The 24,033-nt window shown below is 42.6% G+C and overlaps 1 protein-coding gene across 5 annotated transcripts in view; it reads left to right on the top strand.

Annotated features, from left to right (window-relative positions):
- LOC114550688 (unconventional myosin-Ic) overlaps positions 1-24,033 on the top strand; it is a 64,282-nt gene that overhangs the window by 11,962 nt on the left and 28,287 nt on the right. The window contains exon 1 of one of the 5 annotated variants that reach the window (XM_028571477.1): positions 17,465-17,631. The exons of the other annotated variants lie outside the window; for them this stretch is intronic. Coding sequence (XP_028427278.1) covers positions 17,614-17,631 — 18 coding nt within the window. The 5' untranslated portion in view covers positions 17,465-17,613. Of the gene's footprint in view, positions 1-17,464; positions 17,632-24,033 lie in introns of those variants that run through there. 5 annotated transcript variants of the gene reach the window in all.

The following is a 24,033-nucleotide window of genomic DNA, read 5'->3' as shown; positions in this document are numbered from 1 at the left end:
ACATAGGCATTTATCGGTTTCTCTAATAATCCAGTCTTTAAAATCAGTGGAATACAACCCTAGAATTTAACCATCAAGAGAATATTATTCACAAATTAATTTGTGTTTTATTTAGTGACAACTGCATGTATCTTTGGTAATGTAATAGAACACTTGAAGGGCTGTTTTCTTTTGTCCATTTCACTGTCCCTTCTCCTGCCTCTTTTGCCTTTTTGGTGTCAACTGAGGACAGAACTGCTCATCCATGTTTACTTATCACAGTGCTGACTTGCTCACTTCCTAATCCTCTTCCATTCTATACTCTCACACCCTTACCCTCACCTGCACACCTTCACTCAGATTAACCAGATAATACAAGATAACTTGTAATCCAATTCCATCTGCTCTTGCACATCTTCAGGCCAGAAAGAGAGGAGACGTGTGTACGTGTGTACGTGTGTGTGTGTGTGTGTGTGTGTGTGTGTGTGTGTGTGTGTGTGTGTGTGTGTGTGTGTGTGTGTGTGTGTGTGTGTGTGTGTGAGAACGTGTGTGTGTGGGAACGTGTGTGCCTACATTTCTGAGACTATTTTGGGGATGTTCTGTTAAAAAAAGGTTCATTTAAATCCTGTTGTAACATTCTGGATACCTTACCAGACTGATTTTCCACAGACCTATTGGACGTTACTTAAGCCCTTGACCCCATGTTAGTTATAACAATAATCCATGTACAATAATAGACTATGGTGTTTATTTGAATACCTAATAATGAGTGAATGATTTTATTCCAGCTCTGCCTCCCACACATGGAGAACGTAGGTGGTCTAAGGAATAAAAAAACACTCCTTAGCCCCACAGTGTGCAAGATAAACTGTGTATATCGTTCCAAAATAGACTTATGACACACGTAAATGTACCTGTAGTGAGCAACATATTAGGACCACCTTCAGTCATACGTTTATGACATCTCTGCGTTCACCTGTTAAGCATCTTGTGTGTTTTGTACGTGCGCAGTGTGTGATCATCCATTCTCCCTCTCCATCCATCCTTGTAATCATGACAAACTGACCTGAGCCCTCTGGATGCTGTACTACATCATGACTGTAATTACTATGTCGGCTCCTCTCCTGTGTACCTGTGCTTTTTCAACTGCTTCCTAACTATACTGTCAGTGTTGAGACACACCTACCCACTCTGTTTGCTGTGATACGACACCAAAGGCAAATCTTAGTGTTTGTTGAAACAAGTGTGCATATGCTGTGTCCCTGTTAGTGTTGGATTGATGGGAAACTCTGGAGCACATTGGAACTCTACTCAAAAGACGGAAACAATAATCACCAAATAAAATTCCTCTCCTTAACCCCCCCTGCCCAAGCCTTTTAAACTAAGATAAACTCTAGTTTTACTAGTTTTAGCTAAGCCCATATCCCTCGTTCATGTGTTCAAGTTGAAAAAAGGCGGAGCGAATGAGGCATGTTTGTATCAGGAGAAACACGAAACGACACGGAAAAGGAAATGTTGGACTATGATAATTAGCATAAAATGAGTTTGATAGCTTGACTTGAGCATTCAAACACAAACAACTTTGCCCTGCATGTGACTAATAGCCGCATTATTGAAAATATTCTGCTGGAGCAGTTTTTAACTTAAACCTTTAGGATGTTTAATGAACCATTGTTACTGTGAACTTATCAGGCCAGTCTTTTTTTGATTGATAGTGTACATTAGGAGTTTAGAATTGCCTTTACTGTACATTTTCTGCATATTTACATTCACACAAATTGGTATGAATGAATTTGCACATCTTTGTGGACTAGTTGGCAAGCTAACTGCTAACACGCACACACAGCAAGTGGGCAACATGCTAGCGCTCATCCGTCACAGCAGCTTGTGCTAGCATGTTGCCAGCTGTTTAAAGCTTGTTAGCTCAGCTTGCTAATGATACATAGTTCACATAGTTTGTGTTTAAAAAACGTCCTCTTTTTGTGCAGCAGTTTTAACTCTGGAGGTTTATATAAAATATGACAATGCAACAGAGCTAATGCGATTCTGCCATTTTGGACACTCTAGCGCTCTTCCTTTTTAAAGATCAGCAGTGTGAACAGGGCTTACTATTGGTCAACTGTGCACATTTTTATGTATTTATGTATTGAATTACCAGAAAATATGCTATATAGAGATTAGTGATACAAATTGTTATTGAGAGATGAAATATCGTGGGGTCACAAAATTCAGACATTTGAAATGCCGGTGTGACTAGGCCTTTACTCTATGAGCAACATGACACGCCTGACAACAATGTTTTAACAATACTATGTATTACCAAATCCTGCTGCAGGACAATAGGAGTTCTCTGAATGGGCAGTGTAACTTAGCGGAAAGAAACTGTGTGCATACAGTGTGTTTTCCATAGCCTTGACTACGACGACAATACAGCAAACGTCCTTGGTTAAGACTATGAAAGCTTCCTCTCTCACTCAATACCTTTTGTTAACCTTTAACCAAATCTTTCCGTGGAGCTTTAATAATGTTAGTTTAGTACGAGCAGGTGTGTCCTTGGACATAGAAAAAGAGAGAGATTGGGGAAAAGGGAGGAGTGAAATGAAGGAAGAGCAAGAGGTGATGGAGTAGGACGTAGAATGTGGAAAGCAGCAGAAAAGGTGGCGTATAAATAAGTTGCTCTGTTGTTTTGAGGTTGAAAGAAGATAAAAAGTAAATGCGGTATTGAAAGCATAGCCACATTCCAGCAGAAAGATAGGAGAAAAAAAGCAGCCAATTGAGCCTAAAGAAATGCAAAAACGATAGAAAAGGTAGCTGGTATGAGCTAGGCTTTGACCGACACGGACCTTTCTGATGGCTACAGATAGGGGTGTGCAAAAAAATCGATTCACATTTGAATTGCGATTCAAGCTCTACCAGTTCAAAATCGATTCATAGAATTCCAAAAATCTTTTCATGTTTTTTAATTACATTTTTTTTTTTTTTATTGTATGTATACTGCAATCACATGGGAAAAGTAACTACATTTGCATACTGTGAATAATTTTTTTTTGAAATTAATTGAACGAATCTTGAGCCTGAAAATCAATATTGAATCAAATTGTGACATTTTGTGAATCGTGCACCCCTAGCTACAGATACCTGAGCAATATCATATTCCAGCATGGATTGAAAGTAAAGCAGGGTGACACCCTGGACTGGGAGCAATCCAAAGCTGACACCGATATTGAAGAGTGTGAAGGACAGACGGTGCTTGCTGCCATGAGAAATCCTTATCAGACCACACTCCCTGTCACTTGCAGTCCACTTTCTATGCTGCATCAGAGTTCATTCACACTAGATCAGTCGGTACGGCTATTCGCCGCAGCGGTGTGGGAGTGTCACCAAGTCGTGTGTGTTGGCCTGTTGTGTTCTTTACCCTCCCAATGTACAACAAGTAGACTTTATAATTATTGTTTTTCGTCAGATTGTTTATAGATCTTGACATTTACGACCTCACTTGATGACAGCTTCATTTCACAGGGAAAGAAAAGAGAAGGAGGGACTGTGCCTTGTGCTGGAGTTTGTTGCATGGAAACAGTCAGAAACTCCTGGGCAGTTAAGTGCTTGTGTTTCGCCTTTTACCCTCATAGTTTTTTAAAACTCCCGCTGCAGCCTAAAAATGCACTACCCCTATTTTAAATGAATGGAAAGACTTGAGTGGGAGCAGCCTCATCCTCCTGTGAAAACCTGGTTGCTGTTCTCTCCTAAGGAGGTTAATGTTCACCTGTGTTGCAATCTTTTCCATTGTTGCAGTATCTCAGAAATTATTGGAGGGATTCCCACATAATTGGGTACACAGATTCATGGTGCAAAGAGGGTGAATGTTAGCATAATTATTGTGCGCATGTTAGAATGCTGATGTTAGCATTTGGCTTAAAGCACAACTGTGCCTAAGTGAAGAAGTGCTTAGAGAAGCTGCGTTTGTTGGTGGAACTCAAACTGGGAACGTTGGGATTACATGGTCAGCATGTTAAATCTCTAGGCCACCAGGATTTCACAGTTGTTTCTTAATGAATGTATTTTTATCCTCAACACAGCTGTGAGCCGCATACCTCCTTAACAAACACAAATAATCAAGCACACTATCTAACATGCCACAGCTGCCCTTCTGTGTGTGTGTGTGTGTGTGTGTGTGTGTGTGTGTGTGTGTGTGTGTGTGTGTGTGTGTGTGTGTGTGTGTGTGTGTGTGTGTGTGTGTGTGTGTGTGTGTGTGTGTGTGTGTGTGTGTGTGTGTGTGTGTGTGTGTGTGTGTGTGTGTGTGTGTGTGTGTGTGTGTTGCAGTTTTAAAGAGAGTTGGAACAGTTGTGGGTGTGGCACTGGACTTTACAGAGGACATTCTTTAATTCCACCTGAATTCAAAAGCAATTTTTTTGTCTCCTACGTCACACATCTCTGCCCTGTAAATAACTTGTTCTGTGTTCTCCTTTAAGAAATGTATATTTGATATTCCTTGGTTTCTTGATGAAGCGCCCCTAGTTGTGTCATTGTTAATCAGATTTGTGCATGTTGTCAGTTATATTGTCACTGCTTTTTGCCTTCAAGTTCACCAGTGAATATCAGTGTTGGGTATCAGTGGCAACAATCGAAGGTGCTATGTTTAGCATTTTAACAACAAACATCCATCCATCCATCTTCGTTGGCTTATCCGGTGTCGGGTCGCGGGGGGAGCAGCTCCAGCAGGGGACCCCAAACTTCGCTTTCCCGAGCCACATTAACCAGCTCTGACTGGGGGATCCCGAGGCGTTCCCAGGCCAGGTTGGAGATCTAATCCCTCCACCTAGTCCTGGGTCTTCCCCGAGGCCTCCTCCCAGCTGGACGTGCCTGGAACACCTCCCTAGGGAGGCGCCCAGGGGGCATCCTTACCAGATGCCCGAACCACCTCAACTGGCTCCTTTCGACGCGAAGGAGCAGCGGCTCTCTCGAGCTCCTCACGGATGACTGAGCTTCTCACCCCTATCTCTAAGGGAGACGCCAGCCACCCTCCTGAGGAAACCCATTTCGCCGCTTGTACCCTGGATCTCGTTCTTTCGGTCATGACCCAGCCTTCATGACCATAGGTGAGGGTAGGAATGAAAACTGACCGGTAGATCGAGAGCTTTGCCTTCTGGCTCAGCTCTCTTTTCGTCACAACGGTGCGATAGATTGAATGTAATACCGCACCCGCTGCCGATTCTCCGACCAATCTCCCGCTCCATTGTCCCTCACTTTCATGAACAAAACCCCAAGGTACTTGAACTCCTTCACTTGGGGTAAGGACTAATTCCCTACCTGGAGTAGGCACTCCATCGGTTTCCTGCTGAGAACCATGGCCTCAGATTTAGAGGTGCTGATCCTCATCCCAACCGCTTCACACTCGGTTGCGAACCGATCCAGTGAGTGCTGAAGGTCGCAGGCCGATGATGCCATCAGGACCACATCATCTGCAAAGAGCAGCGATGAGATCCCCAGCCCACCGAACTGCAACCCCTCCCCACCTCGACTGCGCCTCAATATCCTGTCCATAAATGTTACAAACAGGATTGGTGACAAAGCGCAGCCCTGACGGAGGCCAACCCTCACCTGAAACGAGTCCGACTTACTGCCAAGAACCCGGACACAGCTCTCGCTTTGGTTGTACAGAGATTGGATGGCCCTGAGTAGAGACCCCCTCACCCCATACTCCCGCAGCACCTCCCACAGTATCTCCCGGGGGGCCCGGTCATACGCCTTCTCCAGATCCACAAAACAAAAAATGTAGACCGGTTGGGCATACTCCCAGGCTCCCTCCAGGATCCTTGCGAGAGTAAAGAGCTGGTCCGTTGTTCCACGACCAGGACGGAATCCGCATTGTTCCTCTTCAATCTGAGGTTCGACTCTCGGCCGAACTCTCCTTTCCAGCACCTTGGAGTAGACTTTACCAGGGAGGCTGAGAAGTGTGATACCCCTGTAATTGGCACACACCCTCAGGTCCCCTTTTAAAAAGGGGAACCACCACCCCGGTCTGCCACTCCTTTGGCACCGTCCCAGACTTCCACGCAATGTTGAAGAGGCGTGTCAACCAGGACAGCCCCTCCACACCCAGAGCCTTGAGCATTTCTGGACGGATCTCATCAATCCCCGGGGCTTTGCCACTGTGGAGTTGTTTGACTACATCAATGACCTCCGCCTGGGAAATTGACAATGATCCCCCATCATCCTCCAGCTCTGCCTCTAACATAGAAGGCGTATTAGTCGGATTCAGGAGTTCCTCAAAGTGCTCCTTCCACCGCCCTATTACCTCCTCAGTCGAGGTCAACAATGTCCCATCCTTACTGTACACAGCTTGGATGGTTCCCCGCTTCCCCCTCCGGAGGTGGCGAACAGTTTTCCAGAAGCACTTTGGTGCCGACCGAAAGTCCTCCTCCATGTCTTCTCCAAACTTCTCCCACACCCGCTGCTTTGCCTCTTTCACGCCAGAGGCTGCAGCCCTTCGGGCCTCTGCAACCGCCTCCGGAGTCCTCTGGGATAACCTATCCCGGAAAGACTCTTTCTTCAGTCGGACGGCTTCCCTGACCACTGGTACAACAAACATTAACCTTATATATATTCAGTATTAGTACAATTACTGTAAACACTCCAAAACATAATTGAGAAGGACGGCAACCTCTGCTGGCCTCCAATACATTTCTTATAAATCTATGTCCTTCTGAATACATGGGAAATGTAGTCTTTAATTGATAAACACTAACAATGCTACTGTGTGATATAGGCTGCTATAGTCTCAAGCATAGTTATTGTTGACATTTAGTGGCATCCACACATCATTCCCCCCCCACACACACACACACTGCATCTCTGTCTCTATGCTTGTCTCTCAGTCTCAGGGAACACTAGTCATGCCTGGCACTGTATAACATTTCGTCATTTTCATGGGGATGGGTGGAAGGGTGGTGTGTCTTTGTGTTATAAGGGTTGGGTAGCTGTCTGGTCACTGCTGGCTGACTGTAACCAAATGACCTGCGACATCCTGAACAAAAGTGTGTGTACGCACTGCATTGTCTGCTTCGCTCCATTGTGTGTGTGTGTGTGTGTGTGTGTGTGTGTGTGTGTGTGTGTGTGTGTGTGTGTGTGTGTGTGTGTGTGTGGAAATGAGAAGCAATGTGAGTTAAAGTAGAGTATGGATTATGATTATGGTCGCAAATGAGTGTAGTGAATGGAAGATCCTCTTAGAGAAGATCCTCTTAGAGTGTGTGTGTGCCTGCCCTCGGAGCAGTTGTGTGTATATTTCCTATCTCAGCAGCCCAACCCTTGGTGATAAATATCTAAGGAGATTCCAGAGATGTTGCAATGACCTGGGTGACCAAATTGTTGAGCTATCCCTTAGTATTGGGAGAGGGTCTGTGCTAAGTTACTTTCTCCAGAGATTCCTCTCAGAGTTCAAGCAGTTCACACATAAAATTCCCATCTATTTGTCAGGGTTTTAGGTGGATGCTGACATGTCAACCTACTCTAATGATAAACCGATGGCCTCTGAGGAACTATTTTCCAAACTGTCACACTTACTTTCAAATCTTGTCTTTCTATCTTTCCAAATGTCTTCCCTCCAGCTAAGGTGTGTGTGTGTGTGTGTGTGTGTGTGTGTGTGTGTGTGTGTGTGTGTGTGTGTGTGTGTGTGTGTGTGTGTGTGTGTGTGTGTGTGTGTGTGTGTGTGTGTGTGTGTGTGTGTGTGTGTGTGTGTGTGTGTGTGTGTGTGTGTGTGTGTGTGTGTGTGTGTGTGTGTGTGTGTGTGTGTGTGTGTGTGTGGGGGGATTGACGTAAGAAGATGATAGCTAATAAGAGAGGGAAAGTTGGGCACAAGGGAGGGGAGAGAAACATACTATGGGTGGGCCATATAGCAAGAAGATCATACCACAATTTTTTGATGCTCTGCAATCTTATCACAATTCTTTTTCTTCAGGTTTTAAGACTATTTAGCAAGTTACTGAATATAACAAACAAACAAATTTCCCTATTAACAAAGTATAGTGCTATAAGGTAACAGAACACCACACCATATTCCGTTCTCAAATGTCAAAGTCAAAATCCACATGATTAGATCCACTGTACAGTGTCATTTACAGTTACTCCTGTTATTTCAATCTTCCAAAACAGTGGTGAGCAAATCCCAGAAGTTGAGTTCTCATTAAAACAAAGTCAAGGCTGGCGTGTTAACTGCATGCCAAATTAATCACAAGCACACAAGGCCACCAGGTCCTGCACTCGGTAAAACGCAAGCCGGGGAGGAGGGGGGGTTCGATCTATCATCCTCGCTCGTCCCCGATTCTTGCTGCATTAATGTAGAGAGAGTGATTATTGCGTTGAGGGAGAGTTGTATAGCAGCAGCGCTCATCATTTATGCAGGCGAAACACTGCTATTAGAGAATGTGCCCTGTAGCACGACATAGCACTATCTCTGTAATGTATAGTATTTATTAGAGTGTCTGTTGGTTCTAATCAGTCTGGTTTTGTTTTTTCCTGCAGCTCAGCTGTTATTAATGTCCCATCAGCAAATAGGAAATGCTTGGAGTAAACAGGAAATTCACTGTTTGGACATTTCATCAACTTTGTTGAGGCTGTTATAATGCCATACAATAACTGAGGACTGACTACATGTTGATACTAGTCCCACATTTCTTACAGACAGTAAAATCTGATGAAATACTTCCTTATTTACGTTGTGCAACCCAAACATTATTAGCTGCAACTTTGTTTGGTGGTTTAGCTATCTGGCGTACGAGGTAATGACAAAAGGGACGGAAGAGAGGAGGAAAGGGAAGAGGTGGGGGGAGGAGGGAAATGCTAAATTGCTTTCTTTTAGGGTGGTATCACAAATTTTAGCTTGAAGTTGCAGTTAAGATAATATGTTTTTGACAGTATTACACACCTTCTAAAATAGCCTTTAGGCCCTCATGAGACTATAAGATTGGATTAAGAGACATTATTTCAGCCATTTTTGGGAGTCTGCAGTTTCATATGTCAGGATGAAGACAGGACAATATCCATTTTTAATTTTTTTGGGCGTTAAAACAAGTAGAATTTAAAGGCACTGATTATTAGCCCAAATATCGGCCGTTAAAGTTCAGGGTAGAAATCAGCATTAGTATAACAAGCCGAGAGCCTATTGTGCTGGTCTGTATCATGGGGTTGGGCCACAGAGTGAAGGCAAGCTAGCATTGTTTTAACCTACAGCTAAAGCTCTTCTCCAAATAAGGCCTGCTGGGTATAAATAAGACCAAGAGGCCCTCTATCCATAGGGGCGAAGAAGACCGAGGAGAGATATGAGAGATATGAGAGAGAGAGAGAGAGAGAGAATGTTCCCAATGTTTTGAGTTCCTTCTCAGCAAGTCACCACCTGCCCTGTTGACTGGGAGGGCCTGTCGACTGTGTGAGAGTGGAGTATATGTCTTTGTTTTTCTTTTTACCTCTATCAGTCATGAACATTAAGAAATAAGGACTTCCTGGCAGTCCCCGCTACTAACCTAATGAGTAGAAGAACTACATTGTAAAAGCAAACTTGCTATGCAGCGTGAGTGTGTGGTAGTCGTTCTATTCAGTAAGCCATGACGGCGAGTCAGGATGCACAATACCAGGAGAAACAATTGAAGCAGCCAAATGGAATTCAGCCGTCATTTATTTGATTATTTACGCTCCTGCTTATCCTACTGTGGGATGTCAAAATGTCTTCTGTGAAAAAGGTTCATTAGACAGTGTAGATGACTATATAGAACTGCTTCTGTACTTCTGTATATGTAGGCAAACTCACCGGAAAGTGTCAAACTTGTTGACCTCGTACAGTGCCTGTATCACGTTGACAACACCAGCTGTGAAAACCACAAGTTTAAAATAGGGTGTTAATTTAAAAGCAGTGTTTTGTATTTGGAGCCTCATATCCGGGGTTATATCAGACGGAAGATTCTGTAGCTGGTACCAGCTTCCTCACAGAAAGATTCAACCGCTTACTCAACTCGGCCTAGGATTAGGTCTTTATAGAAGACGCTAGACACTTAAGGAAATGCCTGCATGACCAAAGTGCTGCCCCGGTGGAAATGTGGGTGTGTATGTGTGTGAAGGACAGGGAGTGACTCCGTGTGTGTGTGTGTGTGTTTCTCACATCTGTTCACAGTGGAAACATCTCACTCTGCTATGGACACACACACACACACACACACACACACACACACATGCTGTGGTGATTCAGTTAACCCAGAGCTGTGATGGCAGAGAGAGAGAGGAACAGTTTGACTGGCCCCTGGGATCCCCCTTGTGTCAGTATTTAGTGCTGGGCCACCATAAGCCGCTGGTTACGTAAAAAAAAAACCACAGACGTGCACGCCCTCACATTCATGCACTCTCATTTAATATCTTAATTTGTCGTTACTGTGACACTTCACCATCTGTCATCAACTTCCTGCCTCTCATCCTCTTTTCTGATGCTTCTCTTTTCACCGTATTTCACTCTCTCTTCTGCCCTCTCGTCTCTGTTCCCCGACTCTTGTTTGCCGCCCACACGGCTTGCATTCTTTCACTCTGACATCACAGCCGCCCTGCCATTTTTTTTTTCTCTCTCTCTTTAGTTTTTTTGGTCTAATTCTCTTTAGTTCCTCCTCCCTTTTGTCAGTCCTGGATCCCTTGTTCTCCCCCTTACCCTCTTGACATTTAATTAGTTTAAATATTGGAAATGAGCCATCCAGGTTGGGTGATAAGAAGACAGGACTAAAGCAAGAGATGGTTGATATCTTGTACCAATGTGTGAGTGTGAAACAGTGAAGAATGTGAAAGGAGAGTAAGGGTAACAGCGTGGAAGAGAGGCAAAGTGAAAGGTGAAGGCAGGAGATGATGGTGGAATGGTCAGGATCTTGTTTGCATGAGTGTGTTTAGGTTGGTGGGGGTTATGTGCAGATTTACAGTGACTTTGAGCAGGCTTTTAACGGTTCAAAGGGGCACTTTAAGACACTTTGTATTTTCTTTATTCTTTGATTTGTAGTCAGGGGTTAAGGTTTAATCCATCTCTGGCTTTTCTCTCACAGCTCACATTGACAGTTTTATTCCACAGCAAAGACAGGCCAAAGGTTCATGCAATAGTGCTGTTAAAGCTATTGTAAAGACTTGTATTACTACCGATTACAATGCTGGCTTTGTTAGGCTAATCATGTAAAGTATCAATATACAAAAACAGCCAGAGAAAGACATTTTGAATCAGATTTATTGGCCAAGTATAGTTACATACAAGGAATTTGACTTTGGTAGGTGTTAACTCTCTATACATTCAACAAATAGGCATGTAGTAGTAACATGAAGGAGATGACTGTGTGTAACCTGTGACCTGATGCTTTCTAATGCTTAGGGGGATGCACAAAACTGACAAACCTGATTTGTAAGTCATTCATCTTACTTTCCACTTTCCGTTTTAATGCTCCTTTCATTGAGCATTGCATATGGTTAAGTTTGATCTACCAGGGACAGGCGTGCCTGGTAGATTATTGGACAATATTTCAACACATAACAGCTAAGTTGCCAAAAGAAGCCAACATTCCCCAAAACTAGGTGTGTCCCTTTAACATAACTTATAACTGAGCTTAGAGGAGTAGACATATTGCTTTTGGTTGAAAGCCAGCTATAGTGTAATTCTGCCCACTGGGACTGAGGTTTTAGATGACATGTAAAATGATTGTTGATCATGTTGTAATAGAGACGGTTGGAGTCATCATATGGACTGTACTTTACTGTCAGTATTTGGCTGGAGGTTTAGGCATCCATTCTCAAGAAAATGTTACGTTTTGCACTATATAAAAACAAAAAGAAATGCAATTTCCCATAGCATTTTGTGTCTCTCCGTGGGATTTTGTGTCTTTGTGGTCATTTGGCGTCTCTTTGTAGTCGGTTTGTGTCCCTTTTGTGTTAGTTTTGCGTCTTTTTATACATCGTTTTGGACTGTTATTATTCCCATATGTGGGTCTAAAATGTTGGAAAAGCTAGGGCAGATAATAAAGAACACTCAAAGAGCTTAAAGACAGAACTTGCTAAAGAAGACCAACTACAATCATTAGATCTGAGAAAAGTCTTTTAGTTGCATTCATTTGGCTTAGGTGCTGCCCAAAACGGCTCAGGTGCTGCAACCTAACCTCATAATGGCAGGGAAAACCCACATGGACATCACTGTAGAGGGGAGTTTTGTTTGATATATTTCAACCACCCTTCTACACATTTTAGCATTCAGCATATGCTACTTATTGTTCCATCCCAAGCTGATGCTAGTGGAATTAATGATTTTGGTTTATAGTGTTACATAGCAACAAGTACTGGTCCCATGTTGCATTACTGATGTCATAGCCTAGTATAGCTGTATATTAGCATCCCAGTTTACCCCTAGGATTCATCAGTCTTATGAAACCTTTACAGGCTGAAAATGAACCCGTGCAAACTTGTGATAAAGGGTGTGCTCAACATGATGCAACAGTACAGCACTGATAGAGATCTCAATAGTGTATAAGTCATGTTAGAGCTGTGGCTAACTCTAGGCTTCCACTGATATAGGATTTTGAAGGATGATACAGATTTTAGCTTCAAGCTGCTTATAACAATCTGTATTTTAGGATATTCAGTGTTTTTAACAATTATTGCTTTTATACAAATTCCCACTACCCATAAAAAATACAATGTTATTATTATGAGTATAACAAGGCACCAGCGCTTTTCGCTGAAACCCAGTTATTTCTGAATATTTTTTTCTTAGTGTTTCTTATGTGTGTCCTTGAGGCTTATAAAACGTGTTGAGTGCATTTCCTTGCTCATAAAACCTTTGCAAAGTGGTTGTTACTTAGTAGTCGTTTTTTTGTATTTTAAATTGTGCATTGCTTTCATCCATGTGTACTTGCTTGCTGTCTTTTCACTGCCTTTCTTGGCACATTACTGCTACCAACTGTAGATCAGTGAAATAGCATGAAACTGATGCGGCAGGAAGTCCATCACATCTCTAGCGCAGCATCTGTGTCCTTAGACAAACAACACACGGACACATTCTGCTGAATAAGGTCAGTATCTGGGCCACTAACGATCGGGCGTATCGGGTCAGTGCATCCCTAATGTCTGCTGAAAGACCAATATCTGCCTGGTGTAAGAGCAAACAATACCATGGCCTAATACTAGAATGGGCACATCTTCTGTATTCAGTCTGTGAGTTAGTGTTAGAGTTTGACCTCAGTGAATTGAACATGTCCAGGATGCTGTGATACTGTTGGAGTTGGAAATAGATGTTGTGGCACACTGCATTGTGGAGCATCCACAATGCAACCCGCCACGTGTTGCTACAGTTGTCTTTTGTTTACACGGAGCAGCTGCTGTAGACGTCAGTTTTAGTTGCGCTTTACTTTAGTCACATTTTAACCTCCCCATCCCCAAATAATGAAGGAATGATCCAAAGACAACATGGCATGGAGTTAGAGAGAGGAAATATCACACATTCTTTAGCTGTACCAAAGCTGCAAGCAAGAGAAGACAATATTGCAGCTGATCCTTCTACAGGCCAAGTCACACCAATGCAGTACAGCAGTATTAGCTTCTAATAAATATGGCAGATTAGTGTGGCATGATGTTACATGATGACACATTCCCAAGCCCTATTTCTGGACTGTATGGGCAATGGGGGGAAAGTGGAAAATTGCTATATATATATATCCAAGATAACTCTGAACAAACTTTGCTGGAAAGGAAGTGAGAGAGCAAAGAAGAATGAGAGAGAGAGAGAGAGAGAGAGAGAGAGAGAGAGAGAGAGAGAGAGAGAGAGAGAGAGAGAGAGAGAGAGAGAGAGAGAGAGAGAGAGAGATCAAGTTCCCATTTCTGATTTCCCACGGAGTCAAGGTCACATGCATTTCCCTGAAAGTGGTCAGTGTGTGTGTGTGTGTGTGTCTCTGGTTAAGAACATCAACATAGGCTGTGCTTTGAATAGGATTTTTGGCTTCTTTTAATGACACACGCACACACAGAGTATTTGGGAAACCCTGCAAACAATGACCCTGACAGCCTTCCCAAAAGGCTGAATATGGCATCAGAGCCTGTAGTTGTAAAACTCTTCTGCTGGCCAAACGCCAGATATAAAACAATGTTTGTATTGTTTCCATGGCTTTATGCCCCTCATATTGCTTTTATGTCACATCGTTTATAGCTTCAGAGCTATAAAAGACAGATTGAATAAGCTGTATTGTAGCTTCAGCTAGTGTGTGTAGGCAGGAAGGGCTGTCAGGCAGTATGTGGGAGGAGAGGACAAAGGCTCAATAATTGATAATAATAAATTTTTGTGCCTCATACTTTTGGTGTCTATAAATTCTGATCCAATCTGTGTACTGCCCACGTAACCCTAAAGGGTTAACTTTGGATGTAAGTGATGCAGAAGTGGGATAAGAAAAGTGGATAACAAAGGGTTAAAGTCTGACAGCTGAGCGAGATACTGGTGGTCAGATACAGCCCCTCCTTCCTCCAACTCTGCACAAGTATGCTGCCTCAGCATGAGCCTGCAGAAACACACACACACACACACACACACACTCAGGAACACACCTTTAAAGTCTGCACTCTTGCCCAAAAAAACTGAGTTTTAGCCAGAGACATTAGCGCGGATGAACAAATGGATGAATCTAGTTGATATGTTGGTTGTTTTAACAACTGCAACCCTCTATCTTCTCGTGTATCTTTGCCTGTTTCCTGCCGTCTGTCCAGTGTATTCTCACACAGTGGGGAGAGAGAGAGAGAGAGTCTGGAAAACATTACTCCAATTCCTGCAGCAGGGGCTCTGATTATACTGGCAATGAAGAGGAAGGGGGGCAGGGGAGAATCAAAGGAGAAGTACAAAGTTTAATCTCTGACACGGACACTGCTAAGTCCTGTACAAAGTGTGTGATTTCCATAGGTCACTCGCTGTGAGCGTGCAAGGAGATGGAGATGGGGGTTATTTTCAGGCATTTTAATGTCTGCCTCAGCAAAAACCTAATGGCTCCTTATTGAGTTTCATTTAGATGGGAGTGACCAGCAGAGGTGTGTGTGTGTGTGTGTGTGTGTGTGTGTGTGTGTGTGTGTGTGTGTGTGTGTGTGTGTGTGTGTGTGTGTGTGTGTGTGTGTGTGTGTGTGTGTGTGTGTGTGTGTGTGTGTGTGTGTGTGTGTGTGTGTGTGTGTGTGTGTGTGTGTGTGTGTGTGTGTGTGTGTGTGTGTGTGTGTGTGTTCAGTCGTCCTTGTTATCCCAGGGTGTGTTCTCCTACATTGTCCCTATAGTACTCTTTGATAAGAGATGGAAGTTCCACCTGTTCTCTGTTTGTGAGTGAGTCCAGTGAACCCTTTTGCTGCTATTGCCGTTCGGGCTGCACGATTTGACGGAAATGTATGATAACATTGTTGAATATCCTGATAACGATATTACATGCGATAAATAAGCCGATATTAGTGTACTCAGTTCTGCCTTTCTGCTGCTTTTTTGAGTTCTGCTAAATTACAACAAGTTGCTTGTTGTAATTTAACAAAAGAAAAGAAATAATTTCCAACATTACTTCATTGAACAAATTAAACATTACATTGGATGTAAAAGGCACCACAAAAAAGAATGACAGTTACATTTTAAAGTGTAATTTTCTATTGATATTCTCTTTTCAACTAACACAAAAAATGTTCGATATGTCACAGCCTTATGCGATATGTTTATTGTGGAAGTTGATATCGCGATGACAATAAAAAAAAAACCGATGTATTGTGCAGCCCTAATTGTCATCCACTTTTATTTGACTCTTCATAGCTCGGTGGTTTGTGCTGCTGTTAAAATTGGGTTCTTTTACTCAATTTACTGTTTTGTAAAGAACCTTTGTGCTATCCGAAAACCCCTTGAAGGATGTTTTCTTTTTCTTGGTCTGAGTGGAGGAGCTGAATAGAAGCATTTATAGAATGACCTTGACCAAGACTTTACCTGAGCTCTGTGAGCTGATGAGGACAGGGGACGGCTGTTCAGATTTCTGAAACAAGAGAGATTAAACCCATTCTCTCTTTACCTGCACTCATATATTCCCTCATTTACTTGTTCTTCTTCATTTACAACTTTTCTAAACTGTACTCTCTACTTTTCCATCAGCCCCTTTTTTTTCTTTCTTTCAGGTGTGTGTGTTGGAAAAGATTAAGATATCTAAAATGGACCTAAAGACGTGGACTATACAGTACCAGCAAGCTCCACATCTTTGGATTTATGGGCCTATTCTTTTAGATCAGCAGGAAGGAGCGAGTCATCCTAATGAGGCCTATAAAAGCTGGCTTTCCTGCTGCTGCTTTGCTCTTTGATGCCTCTTCCACCATAGACTAGAAGGCCCTACTGTCCAGCATCAGCATCTCTTGACTCTTTTCATGTGTACATTTGGTTGTTTTGTTTTTTATCCGAAAATGTGTGAAGATTGACAGATATGAGAGTGGTATCTATCTTATTATCTAACTCTTAGTAAGAAAGCTAGTGTTTTTCCCAAAATGGATAACTATCCCTTTCTAGTTGGGGAGGCCCAAGTTCCAATGGCATTCTCACGTCAACAAAAACAAAATTAAACAGACGTCAGGTTTCAAACTATCCTTCATTAATGTCTATGTATAAGTCTGGCAACTATAGCGGAAACTTGTCTTCCTCTTTGTTCTCAGCAACACACCCCCATTGCCTGTAAGATGTCCGTTGTTATTAGTGTTAACAAGCAAATGCATTAGTCTGCTGAGGTCTTTGATCTGCAGCGAGTTGGTGTGTATGTGTGTGCGCACAGCACTGGTCTGGAGTAATTACACTCCCTGTAATGATATTGGACTAATGATGATAAGTCCTTGTGCATGCATGCGTGCATCATGGTATATAAACACGTTGTGTGTGTGTGTGTGTGTGTGCTAGATGCAGTACGCATTAGGAGCTGTATTTATGACCGTGGTACTCTTGGCTGCCTGTCTGGTGTCTGCTTTAGCTTGTAAATCGCAGAGAGGGGAGGGAAGAAAAAGGAAACTCTTTTTGCTCAAAAAGATTATTTATTGGCTCATGCTGCATTTACTTTTAGTTTCCCCTTTTCACACAAGTACGCTTGGATCCATACACACACACTTTAGCCCTTTGGCATCAGGACACATGTTTTCCTTTCTCATCCCTTTTCTCTCTCCAGGGGTGGTTAGGGCCAGATGTATGTGTGCATATGATGGGAGATGTGTTAGCTCTCTTATACCCTTCCTTCTCTTAAGAGCAGAGAGACAAAATGAGAGGAACTATGGTACGTTTCTTAGCATAAATGCCTGTTGGATTGAGGAGCGGGGGACAAGGGGAAAAAAAAGGAAAGCGAGAGGGAAGGAGGGGGTTATATGTCACCCAACACAGGGACTATTTCTTCTGGAGGGAGGGAGAAGAAAACTGGGTGAACGAGTGGCGAGCAAGAGAGTCCTAGTGAGGTGTGTGCCTGTGTGAGCAGCAGTAAGAGGAGAAGCTATGGCAGCTGGCTCTCAGGACGAAGGGGAGAGCCTCTAAAAACATAGGGCCACATTCTTATAGCCGGACTATCACCGCACTGGGAACGAAAAGACCTTTCCAAATCACTCGAGAGCAGGGAAGGAGCCATGAAGTACAGACCTTTGGTAAGACACCCGGCCACACGTTCATCTTGCAGAAAAAAAATCTGTCAGAACGTGGACAAATCAAAGCACCTTTTGATGGTTTAGTCGAGAATTGGTTGCCTACACATGCAGGTTTGCATTCAAGAGTGTGAAAGGTAAGGAGTTATGTGAGAGATGGGTTCACTTTTGGTCAGGCTATTGAGGTGGGGGATGGAGTTTATTGGAATGGAAGAGGGAGAATTTGTAATGACTACCTACTGTGGCATTTAAATTGTGTAGAAACCTTGACAGTGTGCTCTTGAACTTCATGGCCATAGGTGAGAGAGAGACAGGTGAAAGTCAGAGCCGTAACAGCAACATGGTTACCTCCTTGATCTCAGCATCCTTCTTCACTGTGACTCTGTATTTGTCATGATAATGTCAGAGGTGTGTGTGTGTGTGTGTGTGTGTGTGTGTGTGTGTGCCGTCCCAGGGCGAGACAATCACATGGTGGTGTTGTATGTGGCCAGGCAGCATTCTTTGGCATTTACTGAGAGTAACATTGAGCATGTTAATGAGAAAAGTGTGTGTCGATGAATCAATGCTGTATCTGTGATGTATTAGTATGTGAGACTTAAAACCTTCTTTTTTGTGCTGCATGTATTTTCTCTTACTGATAGAATATGCTGGATTGAACTCCTAGAGTTAAACATATATAGGAGTTTTTACCCTCACATTTTGACACAGGCATATGCATCCATAAGGATTTGATCATTTTTTACGAGCCTTCTCTGCTTCTACAACAGTGTGTGTGTGGGGGAGTTGGAGCACCGATTTGTCAGGATCGCACAATGCACTGAGAGATTCCTGACACAGTTGTCATTACTGCCTGCAGGGCATCTGCCTCAAATAGGTAGTTTATGTTGGGCTCGCCTCACTCTCCTCAGGCTGTCAGTCACTTTCTCGACCATGTCACGTCTAAATTGTGATGAAGTAAAAAAACTTCTGAATGGCTTGGTAAACTAGCTCATTGTACCTGGAATACAAACCTAAGGACTTGAAATCCTCAGCTATTTCTCCATGGAGTATCGTTGGTGTCGGGTAAGTTGTAGCTTAATTCTTGCGTCTGACTGTCTGATTCATAAATGTCTCGTAAAAATGATAAATGTTTGATTTGAAGGGTAAAAGTAAAGGTAGTTACTCAACTTAAAGTAACCGAGTAAAGGAGTCTTGTCTGTTTAGTTAAGGTAGATGGTAACTGGAGTTTTAGTGTTAACCAGCCTACTGTAAAAGCTACCCGGGCTTAGTGAAACCAAGGTGCAACTCTGCTGCCTGTCCACTGTTATTCTAGTCGTGGGCTTTTTGTGTGCCTGTACTAATATATGAGAAGTTTTGTATCTGTTTTTGTATCTATTTTGTATTAGTTTTAGGTGTGTGGATATTTTATTATGGATATTTGTGCTTTTAAAATCAGCTACCTTTTACTTTGGGTGAAGTTGGTTTCAACACCATATAGCAACATGTCTGTTCTACATAAGAATACACTACCGGTCAAAAGTTTGAAGTCACTTAGAAATTTCCATTCCACTCCATTATAGACAGAATACCAGCTGATCTAAGTGGGTGGCTGATCTTTAATGCAATATCTACATTGCCCACTATCAGCAACCATTCATCCAATGTTCCAAAGGCACATTCTGTTTTCTAATCTGATATCATTTTAAAAGGATAACTGAGAAAACATTGGAGAACCCTGTAAGCACATAATGTAATCTGAAAACTGCTGCCCTAGTTAAAAAAAAAACAATGCAACTGATCTCAGCTGGAATTCTGTCTATAATGGAGTGGAATGGAAATTTGTAAGTGACCCCAAACTTTTGACCGGTCGTGTGTATTTGTCACTTTTATGGTATAGGTTGTAATCGGTGACCAAACTGTGATACTCCACAGTATGGGGAAGTTGTCCGTTCACTTGCTCCCCTACCCCCTCCGGGGAGATCAAAGTTCAGGGTAAGCTATAGAATGGAACACCTGCAGCTGGTAAAAATGCAGCAGAGTAGTGACCTGCTCAGGAACACGTAATCATGGTGGGTCCTCAGTGAAGTAGTGACCACATACATGTAGAGTACTCCCAGCTGCTGGTTGTCTTGTTTTGGCCCACATGTCCTGTGGTAGGCTGGTTCATTTCTGCCACCTGCAGGGAGGCTCCGCTAGTTTGTCCCACCTGTCTGACTGCTCTGCATAGCAGCTCCACAGTCTCTTGAGATTTGAAATAAACATGCTCACTGCTTAGCCTTGAGCGGTGTTTCCATGGTAATCATAATCAAAATGTTAGTAAGCTTGGATCCTGTACAGGTGTGGAAAAATGGAAAATGCTTTAGTGTGACATATTGTCTGTTTTCAGTTCCACCTGCATTCACCTGTAACACCTGGTAATATAGCTTGCGTCCACGTAGTCAGACATATTTTTTATTATGTTCTTAAAATGTCAATGAAAATCAGACTGACTAATAAAATAGGGCACCATAAGCCTTTGCATGACTTCTGATGTCACACTTGGCATCATTTTGACCTTACTACAATTTCACAAGGACCACATTCATGTCTCAAAAATGGATCTAGACGTTCAGTATTTCTTCACTTCATGCCCCTTTCTTTAGTGCAGAACAGATGAGAGAAGAGGGGAACTCAGTGCCAGACAACTGATTCATAGTGGAAAAATGCAGAAAAAAGGGCAAAACATTCTGCGACTAGCTAACCATCTCTTCATCAGAACCACACGCTTCACTCATTTGGTTGCAATTATAGTTTCACAAATCATGTGAAACAGTAGTCAAACGACGTTGGATGCGAGTTTATTTTCAGGATTGACTGCTGCACCTGACCTGACCTTTTTTGCATATTTAACCTGAAGCTTTCTCATTTGCAAAAATGTAATTCCAGTTGGTTAAAGCGCTCCAGGGCCTGATTTGTTTCTTAGCTCTCTCTGCTGCTTTAATTTTGACCATGCCTTCTTAAATCTGTCTCTTGTGAGTACCCCCACTTTATGGATGCCCAATACTAAATTACTGAACTACCCTTTTAATTGTTTTAAATCCAACAAGTAATTATTGTAGGGCTGCAACTAAGGATTAATCTGTTGTTCATTTTTACAATAGTTTAGTTTCCAAAAAGAGTCTAGAGTCTTCAATTTATCATTATTTCTTGTCCAGCTCCCCTAAAAATGGCTTGCTATATCTTCATGTTTGAGAAATTGTAACTCTTGACATTTTAATGAATGAATTCATCATTTATCATAATAGTTGTGGATTCATTTTATATTGCTAACAAATTGTTTCAGCTCAAAAATAAAGCAAATTTTCTTATTTTTACATTGTTTACATACACATAGAAAGATAAGACTTGCCAGTACTATTATAGTATAATAAAACATGATGTTCACACAAGTGGAGTTAAGTGACACACCTCTAAGATCCACAGCCATATTTTAATTATGTTTGCTAGCACTGGTACAACACAACCCAACACAAAAAGCCAGTAAAGTGGAAACACTGTCGACTTCAAGCCTGGTTATGTAGGTTTTAGATGGCTGTTATGTCTTCTTATTCAAATCATTATCCATCCATGCGCACTGTATGGCGCAGTGAAAGCAGCAGGTTAGATGAGGTTTACATAAACAGTGTGACATCTGAGCTCTGTGAGCGCACCCGGGGCGACGTGAATGTCAGGCTGCTATTGTTCACAGACTGGCCGGATGATCAGATCCCTTTTGCTTTCTCCTCCTTTCGCAGCTTCTCTGAGATGTGGTCGCTTGTTGAATCTGTCCTGTGAAAGAGAAAGGGGGGGACTAAAGGGAGGAGAGAGCACAGTAGAAAATTTTTTTTGACCTACAGAACTCCTGGTGTTGTATAAATTTCTCTAGGCTTTTGTTGTTACTGTGGTTTGTATTGTGAGAAGATGTGGAGCTGAAGAATGGATGAGAGAGGTAGATAAATGAGGAAGATCGGGCAGTGTGGTAGAGAGGATTGTTTTAGACTAATCTACTCTACTGGGCAGATACGTGTTTTTGGAAAAACTTAATCAGCCAATTGCTCTTCTTGAAAGGTGTGATATTCTGATATGAATAATGTGCTGCTGTTCGTTGGTTTACATATTTATTGGTACCTGCCCTCAAAAACTCATACAACTCAGACACTAATAGAGGTAGAGGTCTTAGCAGAGAGTTGTACCTCTTCAGGTCTCCTCCTGCTAATTTGGCTCCAAGCTACCTTGTTTGCTGCACAAGATTTGGAAAACATGACGACATGTACTGTAGGAACCGGGTAGGCACGTAGTTGGCGTGTTCCTGAGACCGGGTGGAGGGCCGGTGTGCAACACTACACACAGGAAAGCCAAACAGTGAAAGCGGCACTGGGAAACAATGAAGTAATGGAGAGAGAGGGCGAGAGACTGTAACAAGGAGGGAAAGTGACTGAGAAATACAATGTATAGAGGAGGAAGAAAAGGGGAGAGGTGAGGAAATAAGGCTCTGCTTTCTTTTCTCCCCGGCAACCATAATATTTGGAGGGATTTGTAATAAACCATGACATCTTAATGTAAATGTCCGTTTTGCTGCACCTAACGGTGATTTAACCTGTTCCAAGATGATGAATCTTTACTTTTGGTCTAAACACCCGCTGTCTTGTAACTACTTCCCAGGAAAAAAATCCTCTGCTCCACAGGAAGTCATGTTTCATACAGTATGTTTCCAGCTGCAGCAACGGCAGCAATGTGTTTGGATTAAGAAAAATAAGTGGGTAGTTAGCATTAGCAGCAATAGCTAAAATAGCTGGACAGAGAAGTACAGAAATCCCCAGAAAAAAAACACAAAAAGGTCAAAAACACCAGACATACTGTACTTTTTGATTGACAGGTGAGAACTGCAGCGACTGGTAACAAGGAATGTTAGAGTCACACTCCCTCCGCTCTCAGGGTTCACACACACACACGCACACACACACACACACACACACACACACACACACACACACACACACACACACACACACACACACACACACACACACACACACACACATACACACACACAGCGGCAGTTTCATTGCTTTCTGTAGTGATGTGTGAAACAATAGGTCAGCAGAGCTCAGGGGTGAGAGAAACAAGGATGTATGGGATGTGGGACACGGGAAGTTACACATGCCTGCATTAAAACTTGAACAAAAAAATACTACTTCTATTGATACCACACTGATTCAATGCCTTCCAAAGTTTTTTTGCTCCCACCTTTCCAGTCCCGGTTGATTTGGCAACACCCGTGTTTACTCTGGTAACAGTACGTGTGGTTTAATACTACAGTAAACAGCAGTTGTTCATTGACAATTAAAGCCACCCAGTGTTTCGGCAGTTGAATGATTTATATGTGAAGCAGCAGCAGTAAGAAATGCTATGTATAGTATTAGCAGTATCAATTGTATTACTAATAATACAGTATAGGGTCAGAAATGGGGTTTGAGTTCATGAAAATCCTAATGATTTTAACTTTTACCCTTAATGCAACCATTAGGCTTTGAGCATATTGTTATCCACACCTACCACTCCTCTTAGTGTTTCAGCTTCCTTTCATCATCACTCTTCTTGATGTGTTGTTTGCCTTGACGCAGCATTTGGTTCTCTTCAAGGTGAACTAAAGGCATCTGTAAAGCTTCCACCGGTGCTAAAGAAGCCTACAGTGAATGTAGCCACTGTGTATTAAAAAAGTTTATCCATTGCATATTCTACAAGTATTTCTAGTCACTTTAATGTTGGAATTGTACACATATATTGTAGGGGCTTGTAAAATCTAAAGAGATGAAATCAAATTGTCCACACTTTGGATTTGTGCCATTGTTGTGTCCTTGTGAGGACCATTGCACACTAACACATATGCTCACAGTTGTTACCGCCTGGATTAAGAAGTAAAAGTGGGGCACAGATGAAAGTTTGAGTCATCATCAGATCATAAAGATGAGAGGTGAGTCAGCTCCAACAGCCTCCCACTTAGCCAGGCCACCAGCCTCTTTGAGAGGCAGTAAAGATAAAGTGCAGGGGTGGGTCAGTTAATTAAAGAGCATGGACATAACCTGCAGTGCTTGCTAATCTTATTAGGTTCATTGTTCTGTGGTGGCAGTTCTGCCTCCTTTAAGTGGACTAACTGTACGTACACACCGCCGCCGACTTGAGCGTCTAAAGATACCGGAAGTCATTAATTTTCAATGGAAGCTGGCTTCTCTCAGCTGCAAGGAGCGTCAAAACTGTCGGCGTCGCGTTTTGAGCGTCAATCAGAAAGTTGAACTTTGGTCAACTTTATGGTAATGAGCTATGACGCGGTTCAGCGGCAAGCAGCGGCAAACGGCAGCAACCAATCGGAATATAGACGTCCTTCTCGCTGGCTGATTCTGGAGAAAC

Source organism: Perca flavescens, chromosome 3 (assembly GCF_004354835.1).
Source record: "Perca flavescens isolate YP-PL-M2 chromosome 3, PFLA_1.0, whole genome shotgun sequence".
Classification (NCBI taxonomy): Eukaryota; Metazoa; Chordata; class Actinopteri; order Perciformes; family Percidae; genus Perca; species Perca flavescens.
The sequence above is the reverse complement of the archived record's forward strand: the minus strand, read 5'-3'. Positions and strand labels throughout refer to the sequence as shown.